We start from the raw sequence: 19355 nt of genomic DNA on the forward strand, positions 1-19355 counted from the left end.
TACCTCATTTGTAAGACAAAACCTAACCTAACAGAGTAAGGTTAATTTGATAGAAAGCTAAGTACTAGTAGTAGTAGTAGAGAAAGAGATCAATGAGTTTGAGGGCTGATCAGATACCAGCTTGTGAGCTCTGTGCCTATACAGATGTTGAGCATCCTCAATTCAGATCATGATTTATACCTCTGTGTAGTTTTCAGTATAATTTCCATAAATGCACATGCTGTCCAGTGAACTGTAAATGATGTTTAGCTACTGTACTGTACTGTATACCCTTCTGTGCTGTGTATTGTGTGGTTACATGTTATTTTATGCCTCTGTCGTATTACAATAATCGAAGGCCAGCAAAAGTACAGTTGATAATCTACTCTGAATTAGTAGTGATATATCCTATTTGACTCAGGGCTCATCATTTTTGTTTGTTTTTCCAGCTTTTTTACTGACCTATCAATTAAAAAAAGGGGTAGGGGTGGCAGATTAGTTTGATCTGCACACTGTTTACCGCTGAGCTGAACTGAAGTTCCACCACTAACAGAGAATGTGCATGTGATGTAAAGCAGGGGTGAAATACAAACAAAAGCATCTACTATTGTGCATTCACACGGAGAGAACCATGAAAATCAAAGACGTCCAACAAAGAGTCACAGACAGAAGGTCATACTGAAAAGAACTATGATAGGATTATTTCCAAAGAGCCATGTAAATCCCAAATCCTTCAAAAAAGAAGATCCATCTTCATAAGTTTAACATGACAATGAAATAAATAAATAACTAAAACTATACAAACTACACACTTTGTGTCAAATGCCCTCATACATAATCCTCACACTAACAGATGTGGTGTGGTGGTTTCAGTAAACAGGACTAGTGAAACCTGAAACATATACAGTAACAATCAAAGTGGAATTATACACTAGACATTATATATATTTTTGTTTTGTTCAGAATACAACAGCTACATCCATTCATAGCAGCTGTAGCTTTTGTTATGCCACTCTGTGGTGGCATAGTGATGTCGTATCTAGTGATATAGGATGTCAATGCACACTCTGTCTCCTAGTGAAAATGGGGAGAATAGATGAGTTGCTGATAACATTCCAGAGGCCCACAAAGTGAAGATATAAACAGACAAACAAAACAAAATTTTCACCTAGATTTTCTGTTATTCTTTTAGCGTTTTTGTTTGTTTGTTTTTATATAAAAAATAAACGATAATGAGACCTAGTTATGCTGTAACTAAAACATGTCTAATAAAAATGAAATCTTAAGCTAAAATCTTTTAAACATATTGTAAAGTTTAGAGGGAAATTGATATTTGCTCCAGGTGACATGATGCTGATGATCAATAAATGTCTTTATAAATGTCTTCTTAAACTTTAAAGGGAACAGCGACATTGAACGCTATCAAATGGCCAATAAGAAAATCCCTTTCAAATACGCCAGACCAGTAGAAGAGTGGCTACAAGAGAAAGGTAATTTCAAACAAACATGTTTCTATGCTTATGTGTGTTCACTATACTGATATAATGTGAAAAACCTCATCTGTACTTTTATAATGAGAAGAGTTCTCTGACCAAAGTTCTAACAAATCACCATTAATTCAAATGCATGTAACTTTATATGGATCTTAATTGTTTCTCACATAATGAATTAGATTTTAATGGGGGGGGGGGGGGGTTTACCCATTTTAAACAGTAACAAAAATTGAATATCGATAAGGTCTGTCAGTGTTGATATTGTGGTGATATTGTATAAACACATAAATGTATGGGAAACTGAGAACCTTATCTGGGCTAAGTGATAAATACCTAACTAACAAACAAACTAAATAACTGTTAATAAATAAACTAATAGATGTAATGTGTCTTTTAATTATGCAAGTGCAACAACAAGCACAAATTTATTACAATTTAGTACAAAGACAGTAGAAATAATTACTTTAAAAAAAAACTGTTCGCATTAATCTAACTATCCAGTCTACCATATTTTGCACTGTAAATGATGCAACAGCAGTTGAACCAAAATGCATGAAACCTCTCTATGAGCCTCAGTAATCTGATGTCTCTCCTACATAAAGTGTCCTGACCGACCATTTCTGTGGAGGTGTGTGTCGTTATTTTGTGGCAGCCTGGTGTCATTTGCTCGTGATCTAATCAAGGTCAACAGTGGGTGGCTATGCGTAATGGAACAACAGCACTTAATCCACATATCTCTCATGCGGCATGAACAATATATAGTGCTAGAAAACACATTTGTTTATAGATCAATGCAGACTGATTTAACCACATAAAATGTTATTTTTATGCAGATTTCAGTGCATCTACTGAGGAGAGAGTGTTTAATTCAAATTACTGATTTGCATTTTAACATTATTCTATTATTTGCTCATCTTGATAAAATCGCCAAATTGGCAATGGATGAGCGTTGCATCTATTCTATTCTCTCTTTGTCTCTTAATCTAACCGGTCAGACACGCAGAGCCTAGTTTATGCTCAAGGTTTTGGCCTGTTAAAAGGGAGTTCTTCCTAATTAAAATTAATTCTCAGTTCAATGTCTAAAACCCAATATCCACCAACTTGCCTCATTTGAATGAACCTCCCACGTGTTTGCCAATCGCCTCTCACCTGTGTACCATGTGCACTGTGCTGGGCACCAAAATACCACACAGATGGACAAAACTAATTTCTAAGTCCAAGTACAAAGTTCAAATACCAACCCATTGAAGCACTGCTTGTGCTGGTTGTTGTGCCACCACAAAATAAGGACCTATGTTTTGAATGTAAATGAATAGTGCAGCTAAAAAGGTGTGTTAGAAGGTGCTTTTCTGTGTTAAAAATATCATGATGTCTCTTGTAGGACGGCAGCTAACAATTTTCAACACTCAAGCAACAGTCGCAATTGGTGGCAGTGATCGTGGCCGGCCTTTTCAGGGGCAGCTGTCTGGCCTTTATTATAATGGCCTCAAGGTGTTGAACATGGCTGCTGAAGGCAACCCGAACATCAAGATTAATGGCAGTGTGAGGTTGGTAGGTGATGTGCCCAGTGTGGCAGGCTCAGCCAGGACCACAGCCATGTCTCCAGAGATGTCCACTACCTTTATTGAGACTACTACCATGATGTCCACCACTACCACACGGAAACACAGATCCTCTTCAACAGTGCAGGTATGGGTAGACTTCAATAATAACTATAAATACAGGGAATTGCACATGATAGAACACATGCTCATAATTAGCATGGAAGAAAATTGCATCAATAATTAGTGCAACCCAAAGTTTGAGAAAATCTTGTTGGACATGTTGGACATGTCATACAAGTTTACTCCAATCAGTAAAATGTCAGAAACCTGTAGGATGCATGTAGAACAGATGGTTTGAATTCATTGTAGTGTCAAGGATTCAAGTTTTTTGCGTTCTTCATTAGATTGCACAATGAAATGCAGTTGTAGCCCGCTCTATGCTACACACAAAAAAAATGTATGAACAGAGATTCAAATATAAATTTAAAAAAAAGAATATAAACAATCAAATAGGCAAACAAACAGGACAAACTATGTAAGAATAGCACTAAAGGACTTTATTACTTTATTAAAGGACTTGTTATAGTTGGAATGAGGACACTGGAAAGCTTTCCAGTGGCAATCCAATTGGAGACTTTTAATGTTAGGCAGCTGTGCAGAATGGTAGCACTGTTGTTTAATTTATATTTGTCATGTATGGCCTTTTACTTGTCAGGTTTGTTGCCAAAAAAACCTTAACCAAGGCCCAACTGCTAGCTATTTAGTATGATCTAATCATGACATCCCCTCCAACAACTGTGAGGAACCTCTTAAACCCCGGAAAATAGACTGAATGAACGTGTCTAACAATTGAAATTGAATGTAAGTAACATACTTAGGCATTCATATTTTGAAATCAGTCAAAGAGAGCAAATCCAGTCACGTTGCAAAGATTAAAAATAAGGTTGACATGTGGCTGATGAGGGAACTACCACTTATTCAAACACTGCATTTGAACCCTGGCTTCTTATTTACATACAACATATTTTTTCTTACCACAAATAATTTGGAATAACAAAAGTATCAAGTTATTTTTTTCTATGACAATTGAGTTTTTATGGTATCACAATTATTAATTAATTGTTTAATCGTCATGGTTTTGTATGACTTGATACAAACCAAATAAATTTGGGTGGGGGGACATCAAATGTCTGTGTACATAAGACCAAAACTAATCACAGCATGGACTGGGAAGAGGTCAAAGGTCAATCAGTGGAAGCCCGGAGAAACATTAAGGAGGAAATTCACATCAGACATCAGAAACCATCTTTGAACAGAGAAAGAAGTTACCATCTCCACCCATATATCAACACCTGTCAGCGGTGTAGCACAAAATTCTGGACCCTGTACGCATTTTCTATGGACATGAACGTCTGTACATTCTAGTATCTAGAGGGCCCTGTATGCTCAGTATACTTTTTAACGCCCAGTGCCACTGCCACCTGTTATCATGTGATTGAAGTTGCATACTTAGGTGGCGCGATTAGAACTGAGCAATCTCCATGACAACTGAGCAAATGAGGGACATTGTGAGACGCAGTTGAAAGCTCTAGAAAAAATGTATATAAGATCTTTTTGTCAAAATACTTTTTCCAAGGTCAAAATGAACTTTCATGCTCCCTTTCTAACTTGTTTTGTATATGTTCCCTTGTCTTTGTGTGTCTTCTTTGGTTTTTGCTGGTGGCTCTTTGTGTTTGGGTATCTTTGCGGTGGCTGTGACCTCTGATGACCAACGTTCTGCCCCTGAAGCATACGGCAGATGACATTGTGTCATCTGCAGAGTGTTCGAGTGATGACGAAGACCTGGAGGAGTGTGAAACTAGCCATGCAGGTGGGCTAGGTTAGTTTGCATTTGCTTGCTTTCTTTGTGCTTTCACTCATCTGCAGCAGAGGATCAACATATCCTCAAAGCATCACACCCCCATGGTTAGACAAAGTGTAACTTCAAAAAACAGCCAATGTAGTAACAGTTAGCATAGCAAGCTTCGCTACACATTACCAAATCCGAGGAAAGATGGGGTATTAAATGCAAAGTTCAAATTCAATTGAAAGTAGTTAAACTGGTACATCAGCCATACAGAATGTTCATTTACTATGTTGCTAGTTGATAACAGTTACACAGAAACCCATTAATCATGAGCTACACTTGCACATGGGGTCTTCCAAAGTGGTTAACATGGTCACCAATATGCATACAAATTTTGTCTGCTGAGAGGAATAATAAGGAAGAATAATAAGGAATAGTAGTTCATGTCATCACAAATGTGCAAAATGTGTATGATGGTGAACCATGTTCTCTGCACTGATGCTGCAAAATGTATCACATTGTGTTTGCATCCACTGCTCCTGCCATTCACTGCTCTACTGATTTTCATTTTGAAACAATACATTTTCACAGTCTTTGTTTTCTGCTAAGGGAGTGTGTTGTCTAGACTACAGTGATGTATTTTACTTTTTGTTTTTCCATACTTAGAGGCTTGCGTTGGTAGATGTAATAGAGAACAGATATCATTGAATTTCTGTGTACAAGTTTTTCTTTTCTTTAGGTCATACTTTTTGCTTATAGGTATACTTGTTATTCTGTCTTTTTTGTATCTAAATATTAAAAATTCTAAAAGGTTTAGGAATTGTTATAACTTAGCGAATCTGTTTGAAAGAATTTGGGAATTTCCATGTTTTAGCAACATTAATTTTTGCAGGAAACAGCAAGCAGCCATGTTATATATTTTATATGAAATACAACATAACCTTTCAAACTACTGCTTTTTTAAAATGAATTTAATTCATAATGTCCACCCAGAAAGCAAACAGAATGCCTTTAAGGGGCTGGTACATGTCCTCATATCTATATAATGGGACGACTCCCACAGACATATGACCGCTCCCCAAAACACCGACAGCTGTGACCTTAAACACATGGTTAATTTTCAAGTTCAAGTTCAAGTTTATTTATATAGCACATTTAAAAACAACACTAGTTGACCAAAGTGCTTTCCACAATAGACAACAAATATACATGACAACAGTAGAAAAAGTAAAAAAATAAAATAAATGTCACTACTCAACTCTGTTTGAAGGCCAATGAAACGGTTACAGTTTGGTTAGGTTTAGGAAAAGATCTTGGTTTTGCTTTTGTGAGTTGGCATAAGTGACATCACGTCACGCCCATCCTGCCCAACCACCCCCATATGCGCACTGATCTGGTAATAATTACTACGGCCACTAGAGGGAACCGCCTAACAATAACCGTAAATATGGGTCGTAATAACCTGCTTCCACAGACAACATATACGGCTGGTTTTCTGTTGAGTACTGTATTCATGTTAAAGACAAGATGTCCAATTCCTGTAAAAAAACAAACTTTCTGCTACTGTAAAACCACACACTCATCTCCTCTGTTGCTTACATTTTATATAAAACACTATAAAATCACTGTTAAAACAATAAAGGACTCAGACTGATAAACCTGCTTGTAATACATTGTCAGAAGACTTTCTATTAAGGCCCTATTCACCATAGAACCAGACTTTTGACACAGGAATATTTGCATCTTAAATGATGTAGAGCTATTTTGCAAATAAAAAGCTGGGTGAACTGAGTTTGGGTTGCACTACATGATATTTCACAAGAAAATACGTATTTTGCTTTATATCAAGCATTAACATCAGATTGTGATTTCTCTCAGGAGAAATGTTTGTAGTTGAGATCCTAATGATAACATTCAGACGCATGATTGGTGGGAATTTTAGTGCTGTTCTGCTGACCACCACTGGGTTATCCTTCTTGAAGGTCATTCCCAAATTTTTTCAAAGAGTATGTGAAAGGTTGTGGTGTACATGGGTTTAAAGCTGTGCTGTGTCGCCCAAGAGTCATGGGGATTTGTGAAGAAAGACAAAGACAGGGCCCCAGTCATCAAATCATGTGTTTACACAGAAATTCACACCATTCTAACCCTAACATCACTTTGACGTTGACAGTGGCATGCTTTTATTTTTTCCTTTGTTGTATCATTTTAGGAGTCAATGCTATTTCCAGTTTTGTTTTGTGTTTTCTAAATTTTATCGAGACATCATTCCCGTCTATTTGCCAATTATCCACAAACACATTTTTGTGTTTTGGCCTCATCATGTGTGGCATGACGTTTTGGTGGGTGATATTCTGGGGTACCATGCAGATTATAATGAAAACATCCCTATTTCTGTTTTCCAAGCAAATTAGAAGGCAAAAAAAAATATTTTCTTGCTATCACCTCTTTAACTCTGAGCAGGGAAAGTACCAGGGAAAGTACCATCTGTAAATAATGGCAGTTGTATTTGAAACTGTTTGAATACCTTTCTAATTTTTCAGTCAGTCCCTTTCCATTACCTACCAACTTCCTTCCTAATGCTATACTGCATTTGAACATATTTTAGTGTATGGCATAAAAATATTTTTTTTGCCACAAATTCCAGTATTTTCTTTTATTTTTCACTTCGCAATCATTGGTACCGTGGTTGAGTAAACTCTTCAAATCATTATCTTCAGGGTGACCTTTGATCATTTCTTTGCATGCTTTTTGATTGATCCTTGACCCCATGCCATTGTATTGAGACTCACTTGGTTGCTTTGTCTGCATTCGTGTTTAAGTTGGAAACCATTTTTGCGGTTGCAGTAACACTGAATGTCATCTCTCTCACCCCACACTGTCTTTACTTTGTCAGTGTGGCTGTTGTCTGTTTGGTTTTTCCGTATAAGTTATCAAAGTGATTCTGTTCTCTGTTGTAAATCTGTTGTGTTCTCCTTTCCTTTCAATTAATTTCATAAGATGGCAATTAAGAAGAGTTCTTAAATAGTTTATGCTTTAAACTGTACATAGATATTTATTGAGCAAGTAAACAGGTTCTAAACACTTGGAGACCATAGATATTTGGATTGATATAATATGATATTTGTACAAAAACATCCTATGGCCAGTGATTAATAATACAATTTCTTCCCACTAGCATCCAGGTTAATTTCTTTAAACTGATACACTCATAAATCTTTTAACCATATTTAATAAGACTCACAATACTGTTTTAAAATACACTGCCAAATAAAAGGTGGGAATATTGTCTAGACCCACTTCACCAGTTTCTTGATCAAAATTTATTCCTCCCAAATCATAATGCACATCCACAATCAGTCCAATCTTTTTTTCCCGATTAAGATCTCTGATCACAGTGAAATACCAAAACATTGTGTTAATAATGGTGACAATAAACAGAAATTTAAAGGATTTAATGGCCGTGAAAACATTGTTTTGTGGACCAATGACAAATAAAAACAAATAGCCTCAAAACAAATATGATGTGTATGAGATCAGACTGCTCGTCATAATCAAACTAATACTAAATTCCTTCAAACAGCTGTTCCAACAAGTGCACCATTATAAATAAAAAAACACCTTAATGACGTGTGGGAGAGAGACTGTTATGATTAGTGAGCCGGAACACCCAAAAGCAAGACATGAGCAATCAGGTTTATTCTCAATTACGGTGATCAAGGTAGACAGGGTGAGCTGGGCCGGCAGCAGGAAACCAACAAAGTCAGGCAGGAGTCAAACAATACAAGGAAAACACAAAACTAGAAATAGATATACCGCGAAGCATGAGGCCGCTAACCTATAAATTGTAAGCTGAACTGCTGATAGTCTTTATCACAACTGAATGAAAAATGAATAACAAAGAATAATTCTCAAATTATTAAGAAAGCACTATAATATTAAAAAAACAAAAACAAATGAAGCTCTATGATAAAAGTAAAAGTTATACTGTGGGTAAAGGTTAAGAGATAAAATAAATCATATTAAAATTAGTCTTTAAAAACTTGATAAAAATTGTTGTTTTACTCAAAAAACATGGAACACTGTTAACGAAATCATATGAAAAGTCAAAAGGTTTTCATTAAATCTGCTTTACAAACAAATGTGTTTATACACCACATGTGCTTGCGGTTTCACAGAACTTGTTTTTCACAGTGTTTTAAATCATAATTGGTGAATAGACCCTTTTTAAAAGACAATATTTCTCTGCAATGAATCATAAAATTACCTTTTTCTAAAGCATGTTTTTAAACATGTTTCTTGCCTTCTAGGCAACCACTGATCTCTGTTCCTTTTCAAATAGGCATAGAATAGTCAGATATGTGCCATCTTATGGAATTCCTCTCTGATTATATTTTTATCTACATGGTAAAACCATGTGGTTTGCATAAGGCAAAATATTGAATCATATGTCAAAAGACAGTATGAGGTTAAAGCTGGTATCGTAATACATGTCGTAATATTTTTCAGTCAATAAATGTTACATATTCTTCTGAGCAGTGGTGTACTGCAGCACTGTATCCACACAAGCTTTGTTTTTTTAGTCTAATCGTGAGTCTGACTGTAGGAAAGCTATTACACTGGGTAGCTGTTGTTCTGAGGGTACATTTTTATAGTGTTTTCTTTACTAAAGTGCTGATGTAAATGTAAAGCAAGTGCTACATATTCACTATATGCCTAGGTAAAAAAAACATTGTGTGGCATCAAGTTGAGTTTCACTGTTATTATTGGCTCTTACATCAGTGAGTCATTTTATTAATCTTCCTCTAGTATTAACATAGATGCCATTCTGACGACACACGACATGTCATGCAACAAATTCAACAGCTTATGTTTGAGCAAGTTTTACTTTGGCTGGTTAAAATAAAATGCAAGCTTTTAAACAGACTGCAGTTTCCATTTCCAACTGCCGTCTTTGGAACACACCTTTCACCACTGCACAGGGTGACAACACGTACAGTGTTACGGATATCAGCTTTAAGCTTGTCTTTTGACTCTTTATCATACTTGAATCCTAAATTAATTGCATTTCACATAGTACATGACAAAATATTGTTAATATATGTGTTGTGTTTTTATTTTGTTCCACTTCCCCTCTGCTATTGGTTAAACTTGAGCTGTGTCCCAATTGCATACTACACTCAAATTTTAACCAGGTTGTTTTTTCCTCTCTCGTTGGTATCAGGGGTGAGAGGGTGGGGGTATGCAGTGCGTTCATACTGGAAAACTGACAAGATGTATACTCAAACAGTTTGTCAGTTTGCATTCTGAATATACATTCTGAATTTATTTACTACAACTACTTGAGGGTGGTGATAATGGTTACTATTATGTTACAAAGCTATGGCCAATGGACATAGAAGAGAATTGGTTATAGCCTTACATAGTTGCAGTTTGACTGATGTCTGTCTGCACACATGTTGTATCAGCAGTATCACATGTTGTTTCGTGCCAGTACAAACTGTTACATTAATCGCACGTTTATAGTAAGGGATTGGGACACAGTGTCCGTCTCCTATTTTTCTAACATTAGTCTTACATGCCCCCCAGTTTGCTGTGTTGTTTCTTTTCTACTTTCCCTAAATGCAACTTACTTTAAGCATGCATCAACATCCTGCAGTACAACTAAAACAAAACCAAAAAATAATAACAACAAAAATAACCCATTCTCAGCCAGTACCGTCTCTCTCTGATGTACACCCAGACTGCACGGCCGGTTCATGTTTAAAGACTAACATTACAGATATATTTGTCATCAAGAAACACATGAGAGAGGAGCCCGTCCTCCAGTCGAGTGCCTCTCTCAACAGTGTCTGTTTTCTATTGTGTGCATCTGGTTGTAGTGTGTGCAAAATTTTAAATGACTTTGTTATTTCATCTTAACATTTTCATTTGATAGTTTTGACTGGTCATATTTTTTGTATTTATCCAATTGATCACTGGCATTTTGGTTCTGATTATGGTTTTTGGCTTATTAAGTATGTTTGGTTTGTTTTTTTTGTCAATCCGATAATATTTAGATCACAGTGTGAAATTTTTTTGATATAATTTGACTTTTTTGGATTTGGAACTATTTCAGTGACTAACTTGTGTGTCTTATTTCCTACAGTATGCCTTTCTGACAAATATTGAATTTAAAAGTAAAAGTTGCAACAAGAGTTGCACAATCAATGTTTCAGTTCCAGATCAACTTCTCACATATCTTCCTTTTTTTCAGATTTTTAAAAATCTATTTTGACAAAAGAAATTAATCTTTGCTAAATAATATTTTCACTGTAAGACAAAAAACAAATGAATTGCATGGCTAAGAAGTTGCAGTTTAGGGTTTGTCAGACTTGTCAGTGGTAGAGTTCTTCTGTTCTTTTCTGTAGATGGGCATGTATATTGCTCATTGTTTGTATATCCCCATCCCTTCCTTACAGCCAAAAGCTCTAATGCCGCCCGACCGCTTCGTACTGCCTTTACATGGACATGGCAACTGACTTACACTGTCACCCTCATCACCCTCATTTCCTATGTAGTATGTTCATAGGTCCCACCCCTTCTTCACCTTCTCCCTTGTCTTTAGATATATTAAAATATAAAGCCATCCATCCATTCTTCACTAAAAAAACAAATGACAATTTAAGCAAAAATTGTAACATGAATAGATTTTAGATACTATTGAAGTCTATTGCAATGAAAAAACATGTAGATACACATTTTTTTGTAAAAACAAATTATTTACCAGAAAAAACAAAACATAAAAAAAAACAGAATTATGGTGTTTATTTTTTATGTTATGTGGTGTGGATGTATGTGTTGTTGCCTCCCTGTACCGTCGTGTTTTAAGATAGAACACAATCTACAATGGATAAAAATGATCTTTAACGGTACCAAGCAGCTATCCAACATTCTTACACAACTTTTCCTTTGTAAATTCTTTTTTTCATGCCTAAATCATGCGGGCAATTTGTTGATGTAAGTTGAGTATATATACAGTATTTATCACTCTTTTTGAATATTTTTTTTTAAAGATGCAGTTTGTAAAATGCGAGGAGTGTAACATCTCAAAATGTTTATTCTTGTGTATATCACACTTTAAAACAAAGTCGCTAATGAACATGGTAGGTGTTACATGTAGCAATTTTAGCAATTTCACAACACTGTATTGTTTGAAGCTATGGGAAACAACAATCATTTTAAAATATGTAGGTGTTAGATCTGTTGGGGGACTCACAACCAATTCCTAACCGTTGTAAACTGTTGTCTAACAGTCAGTGGAGATCGTTTTCTCATATTGATTACTAATCCTTACGGGCCTTCCAAAGCTTTTAGGTTTTCGTGCATTGAACTTAATACTATTCGGCCACATATGCTTCAGTTGCTGATTTTGCAAACAATTCTCTTCTTTTTATTCCAAATAAACACAAAACAACACATGTGAACAGATTTGATCCAAGAAAAACCAACTGAATATAGGCTGACTCGCTATTGAGTATTTAGTAATAAGCTGTTTGAACACAATATGCTACATGTACTACCTTTAAGAAATGAGGACTACCTCAGAGACAATGTGATCATCTGTTTGTAAGCAGCATCTGGTAGTAAATGTTTGCAAACTGCATCTCTGATCAAGTTATATGACATTTCTTTGAGCCTGTTTTATTGTTTGAAATTATAGAATAAAATGGCCTGTGTCTTGTGTGCTTGTGAATGTACATGTTGGTGTTTGTGATAATTTGTGAGTCACATATCAGTTTGCTTTATTTAGAATTTAGAATGTGCATCAAAGAGTCAGTATGCACATACTTGATGTCAGTGCATACCTTCCATGTCAATGGCACTTTGAATGTTCACTCCAGTGACACCTGCTTGAGATCACATTTCCATGAGAAGTAAATCAAATGTTTTTGCACTTCTCCTAATAATAAATAAGTTTTTGGCATATATCAAACCTTGTTGTGCTGTTAAGCATTGATGGGAATAATGCAGAGGTCACAGAAAATAAATGTGGAAAGACTGAAGAGGTACGGCTGTAGCTTATTAATTTACAGTGTTAGAAATGTGGTAATTTAAAGATTTTTGTTATTACTGAATTGCAATATTCGGTAAGTTACTAAATCCAGCACCGACAAAGCCCATTCCAACGACTGTAAATCAGATACACCTCCATATTAACAAATACAGAAAAAACTTCACTGTTTAACAAGCAGCTAGTCTACAGTTTTACTGTACTAAAGTATTTACTGACCACCAACAGCTAGCTTTGCCACAGTGACCACGCTCAGGAAGACAAATGGAGTACGGTCAAGAATTGGCAAACTGATCAAGAAATAACTCTACCTGTTACAGTAATGTGTGTAAGGTGTTAACACATACGTCTTCAATGGTTTGTCAATTGTTGGTTGTCACAAAAGTACCAATATATAGATTTGTATTGTGTGCAGCAATTTAACTAACTGCACCTTCTGTGATAAATCCTTTTGCCGAGGTCCAAATTTAAACTGTTAAACCAACAATTTTCCAACAATGGTGGTAAACCAACAATATAACAGTAGCACCTTTCCATTATGGCAGATTCATTAAAATCATTAACTTCAGTTGGAATTGAATTGGTCTGATTTGATCTTTTGAGCTGTAATATTTAAGAGCATGTATGTATAAATTGATTTTGTCTTCCAGTGAGTAAGAGTCTAACTACAAAATGAAGCTGGAAAACACACATTGAATAAAAGTACATATTTCACTCAGGCTAGTACACAAAGGATGAGCATTCAGCTGACTTTGCTCTGCCATTGACATTGTATAATCTTAAAATCGAAGTTATAGTTACACTGCATTTTCTTGGTCACAGAGCTACTCTTTTGACAGAATCATTGTCAAATAAAGTAAATATGCAATGAAGTATATATTTTTTTTAATCTTGTCAAGAAACAGTAACGTGAAGCCAGTGAAAAAGCAAGACGAGAAAGATGTTCTTAATTGTTGTGTTAAAATGACAACACATGGCAATAAGGATGTTGATTGTAGCTGTATTTGGGTGCTTAATTATTCCAATGACGAATTTAAATATATAGGATGGAATGTGCATCCTATTTACCTATTTAATATCAGATTGACCAAACTTTTTTTTTTTGTATAAATAAATCATTGATTGGCATCCAGTTCATTGATGGAGGGTTTAAGTTTCTATCCACACTGCAATTTAACTGTAAGATTGATATCACTTTTACCTCCAGAACAGCTCTGCATCTGAGAAATGTTTGTAGAACTATAACTACAATTTTCTGTATTACTATGAAAAAGCAAGAGGTTTAAGATGATCGGAGAGTCATTGTGCAGTGACATTGCTGTCTTTTTATTATGATCGCAATCAATAGTTTGGGTAATGCATTTTATTGTATCTAAATAAATGCTTTTGCAGGTGAAGTGAAATGAAAAGCATTTTTTGCTATTGGAAGTTTTCCTTATAATTCAGTAAAGGAGGAAAATGAAATAACTATAGTATATTTTGATTGTAAGTACTCTGCTGAATACAGTTTCCTTTATTTGTATTTAGTATATAAAGTTTATTAGTTTATATTTGAAGATTGTACTTTCCCTTAACAATCTCTTAAGATGTTGAGAAAGAACAAAGTATACACAACTATACTGAGAACATTGCACAAAGCAACTTCAATTTTCTGGCTCATCCTTGCACACCTCTTAAGCCTTTTGAAATGTATATCAGAAATATAAAATAGCCTATATCTTAATTTAGTTTAATCTTAAAGTCCAGTCTTAAATTGATATGTGATATGTTTATTATCTTATTATAAATTTTGGTCAAATCATTGCCTGTTTTTTTTTTTTTTTAAGATTTATCTAATTTAGTATATTTTATAAAACTCCCATTCTGCCCTCTAACATTACTACCTGTCTGTCTCCAACCCCAGGAGCTGAGTTAGTCATCCCAGTACTTGAGGATCCATTAGCGCACCCCTCTGTAGCTCCTCGTGCACCCTTCATTCCCACTCCCTCAACCCACCACCCACTCCTCACCATTATTGAGACCACCAAAGAGTCCCTGTCCAAGGCCACTGAGGCGGGGGTACCTTGCTTGTTGGACCGAGGCAGCGATGATTGTGATGATGATGGCTTGGTGATATCGGGGTATGGCTCTGGGGAAGCGTTCAAGTCTTACCTGCCCTCTACTGATGATGAAGATTTTTACACGACCTTCTCCTTGGTAACAGATAAGACCTTGTCCACGTCAGGCTTTGAAGGTGGCTACAAAGCTCATGCGCCCAAGACTTTTAGACCTAACAAACCTTCATTCTCCAGACGCAGTAGGACTACCACTACCGCCATACCACTAACCGCCGACCAGAGCCGCACCACCGCCACCTCTGCCTCCACCGCAACCCTCCACAATGCTCCGGCCATACAGCCGGCTGGCAAAATGAATAACCGCGAGCTAAAACCCCAGCCCGACCTAGTGTTGCTCCCATTGCCCACATCCTTTGAAGTAGACAGCACCAAGCTGAGGGGCCCATTAATAACCTCCCCAATGTTCCGTAATATACCCACAGCACTCCCCACAGAGCCGGGCGTGAGGCGAGTTCCAGGGCCCTCGGAAGTGGTCCGTGAATCTAGCAGCACCACCGGGATGGTCATCGGAATAGTGGCGGCCGCTGCCCTGTGCATCCTCATCCTTCTGTATGCCATGTATAAGTACAGGAACAGGGATGAAGGCTCCTACCAGGTGGACGAGAGCAGGAACTACATAACCAACTCAGCTGTGCAGAGCAATGGCGCTGTTATGAAGGACAAACAGCAGAGCTTGAAAGGCAGCAACAAGAAACAAAAAAATAAGGATAAGGAGTATTATGTGTGACTGTGAGACTTTCATGAACATGAGACAGTGAAGAAAGAAAGCACTGAGAGAACATTTACTTATCAGTTTCCTTGTGAGGAGCTATGACAAATGATGGTAAACGTGGAACTTGAATAATCTTATACTGTGCTGAGTAGTTGAACTGATGACATGTACTGTAATATAAAGCACACTTACTATTGTAAGCATAATGACAAGGCTAAATAGCAACTTTAGAGACCTTACTCTTCTATCTGGTCAGAGACGTTATCAGTATAGAAATATTTCACAGCTACATCATTCTCCTAAGTGACTTTTAGAGCTATGTGATCCTTGGCATTAAACAAAAAACTTTTTTGTAAAATTGTTAATTACAAAGGCTCATAATCTTATACATTTTCAGCATGTAAGCAACATGTAGTGCTTAACAAGAGGGGGATAGGCACACCATCATTGTAAAACTAAAAAAGGACTCTTGTACAATATGACACATTTTTATGGTTTATACATAATAGAAATGTGGTGTCTAACTTATTTTTGCTTTAAACAAAAGTAAAAAATGACAAAAAGAAGAGCAAGAAAAGAAAAATATTTCTGTGTATTAAATGGCACCAAGTGAGCAAAATGCCATGGGCAGATCTCATAGAATCTGTTCACTCTGGCATCTGATTCACCACAGTTATTCTCATTGTCTGACAGACAATGAATCACTTTGTGGAAAGACGTGGCTGGTTCTCTTGATAACAAGCGACTGATTGTAAAATGCATGCCATCCTAATTCTACCGTAAAGTACAGTACAGTAAAAGTCCAGTATACAGTATTCAACTTGGACCATGTTCTCTTTGATGCCAAACAGTTCTTCATCTTCAGATCAGAACTTAGCCCCTCTCATCTTCTTGAACCCCTCTAAAATGTTATCCATGAAAAAAAAAACTATCTCTTAAAGAAAAGGTCTATTATTGATGCACAGACAGTGGTGGTTTTATCTTTTTGCAAAACTGTATGTTGGTTCATTGCCTATCGTTCTCTTTTTCTATGGAGGTGTCAGGAAGCAGTAACACTGTTAACAAATGTGTATACAGAAATAAATCAAATGTTGAAGTGTGAATTCTATCTGCTGTCACAGTCAACTGTGTCAAAAAACAAGAAATTTGTTTACATATTTTAATACATGCTAGCTGTTGTACTTTGTAGGTAGGTAATTGTACATATACCATGACAGTTGTAATTTTTAGTACCTCTATTGTACAGACTGAAAATATGGTTTATCAGCGTATTTCATGACAAAAATCTATTTACTGTTGATTTACATGGAGAAAAACTTTAATCAGAATGTGGAGAATCATATTGATATTTCATAAAGAATAAAAATATATTGTTAGCCTAGAGATCTAACCAGAGATGTTTCTAAAGTTGCATGAATATTTAACTACTTGCAGTTGTCCAACAAATACAAGGTGCCCTTCCTTCTGTATCATGGCTTTCTTGTTCTGGGTTACACTAGTGTTATTTCGTTTTGAAAGAGAATAAAGTCTGAATTATGACAAAGACAGAAAACACAAGAGGCTATAATGGATGGGGGTTCATAGTATAAAATAGCTAAAATGGTGTTTTTTAGTCACCCTAAGTAACCTCAAACCATTGTCTTGTCACATCTTTATCATAAGTTAACATTTTGACAATATTTTACTGTCCATTTTACGTTTCCATTATCTGCCATAGTCATTTTAATGCTGTGGAGGTGCAGTGTTTTTCTTGCCTGAATTTCAGTTTTTTTGTGTTATAATAGTTACTTTTCATAACCTTTTTTTCATCAGTTTGATAACAAATAAAACTTTCTTTTTTTCTCTGAAATTATACTGTAGTCTTTGGATAAATCCAATTGTGAAATCACTTTTAGCAATATTATACCACTTTAATATTTGCTGTAATGCTCAGCATAGATCATTGTAGACTCACCACGCAAGAGAAAATTAGGCAGCTTTGACTTAGTTATAAAGTTCAATATTAATGACAAAATAAGCAACAATCAACGTTTCGCTAATCTCCTTCATCAGGTGTGGTTTGATCAGATTTCACTAACAGCGCCCTGGCACATTGAGCAAACAACCTCACAACTGTCCTCAGGTTTTAAAGGAGACCTATTGTACTACCTATTTCCAGTCCTATGTTGTAGTTCTGTGACTTATTTATAGCAGCTTTGCATGATTCAAAGTTCAAAATACTTTATTATATTATATACTATACTATACTATATTATTTAAATTATACTGGCTCTTCATGTAGGCCTTCATTTCAGTGTATGTCTGAAACAAGCTTTAGATGCTCCTGTCACTTTAAGTCCCCTCACTGTCTTCTGATTGGCCAAGACCTGAAGCATATTACCAGGCTGTTGTTGTCCCTAAGCGGTACAGACAGACTGAGCGTTGCTGTGTGGAGCAAATGACTGTACAGTATATGGAACACCAATATAATATAATACAATATACACCAGCTCCGTGTAGCTCCGTGTGTCGTAGAACGGAGCCGTTGGTAGAAAACAGTATTCAGAACAGGAGGAAAATGAGGTTTTTGCTCACAGAGATTTCTAACCTCATTATTTTATGCTTTGGTCATGTTTAACATGAACATCCAACATTGTAACATTGTAGATAAATCATAAAATATGGAAAATTGTAATAGGTCTCCTTTAATTCAAATGATGCTCAATTCTTATTGATGCACGAAAGTATGTGACATCAACAATTTCCAACCAGAAAGCTTTGTCTACATTTCGGATGGTGTAGTGCTGAGGAGGAATTAAGACGCTGATCTGCAGTCTGGTGGTACCACAGCAGACACTTCTCTTTCTCTTTTAAGACGACAGCAGGTGAACAGGCAATGGCTGGGGTGGATGTTGTATTTTAGTATCCTTTGGCCTCTGCGCAGGCACCTCACCTCACTGCTATCACTGTTGCTCGGTAGATAGAACCAATGTTGTTTCGATCTGTTGTAATCACCTGCTGCGGAGCCCTAATGACCTGGGCCGTGCACCTCCCATGCCAAGTGGTGAGGGTGCTCCTTTGTAAAATTTAATAAGAACTTGGCACAGGAATTTTGCCATCTTAACTTTCCTTACAGCCTTTCCATCATGAATTCATTGGAAAATGTAATGTACAACTAAATCAAAGAGACAGCCATTTATTTTCTGATACTCATCCAGAGCCAGGTGACACCAGCAACAGGAAACATATGGCCACTGGAAGAGCCTGCATCACGTTCCGGACCCACCATGCCTCGGTGGCATCAAACGTCTATTCTTATTCTTATTCTAAATATCCAGTATGGTTTAGAATTGGTTTGCTGAATTTATTTGTGTTTCACAAGCATCATGATTGCATATTTGCAGCTCATTTATTATCAGTGTGATAACAGGTCCAATTTTCTTCAAGGTTCTCTGATATTTTAAATGCATTTCACATCATGTAATTATAATCAGGTGAAAACAGGTGGTTATATAATGGAGGAGATTGTTTCCCATTTCTGTTCAAAAATGCTGAATGGCCCCTCCTCACTGAGATGGGTGCCATATGTAGGAGGGTCCAACCTGATGTTACTGATGTGTTACATGAAGCTGCTG

The 19355-nt window shown here is 36.3% G+C and overlaps 1 protein-coding gene across 1 annotated transcript in view; it reads left to right on the forward strand.

Annotated features, from left to right (window-relative positions):
* The window catches only part of LOC119910947 (neurexin-3a-like), a 214598-nt gene extending 197052 nt beyond the window's left edge, over positions 1–17546 (forward strand). The window contains exons 20-23 of the mRNA XM_038729815.1: positions 1380–1469; positions 2854–3161; positions 4805–4886; positions 14816–17546. Of these exons, the coding sequence (XP_038585743.1) occupies positions 1380–1469; positions 2854–3161; positions 4805–4886; positions 14816–15756 (1421 nt within the window). The 3' untranslated portion in view covers positions 15757–17546. The remainder of the gene's footprint in view (positions 1–1379; positions 1470–2853; positions 3162–4804; positions 4887–14815) is intronic.
* Positions 17547–19355: the final 1809 nt, after the last annotated feature.

The sequence above is a fragment of the Micropterus salmoides genome, unplaced genomic scaffold, assembly GCF_014851395.1.
Source record: "Micropterus salmoides isolate LMB-PRFRI ecotype aquatic unplaced genomic scaffold, ASM1485139v1 Ms_hic_scaffold_19, whole genome shotgun sequence".
In the NCBI taxonomy this organism is placed as follows: domain Eukaryota; kingdom Metazoa; phylum Chordata; class Actinopteri; order Centrarchiformes; family Centrarchidae; genus Micropterus; species Micropterus salmoides.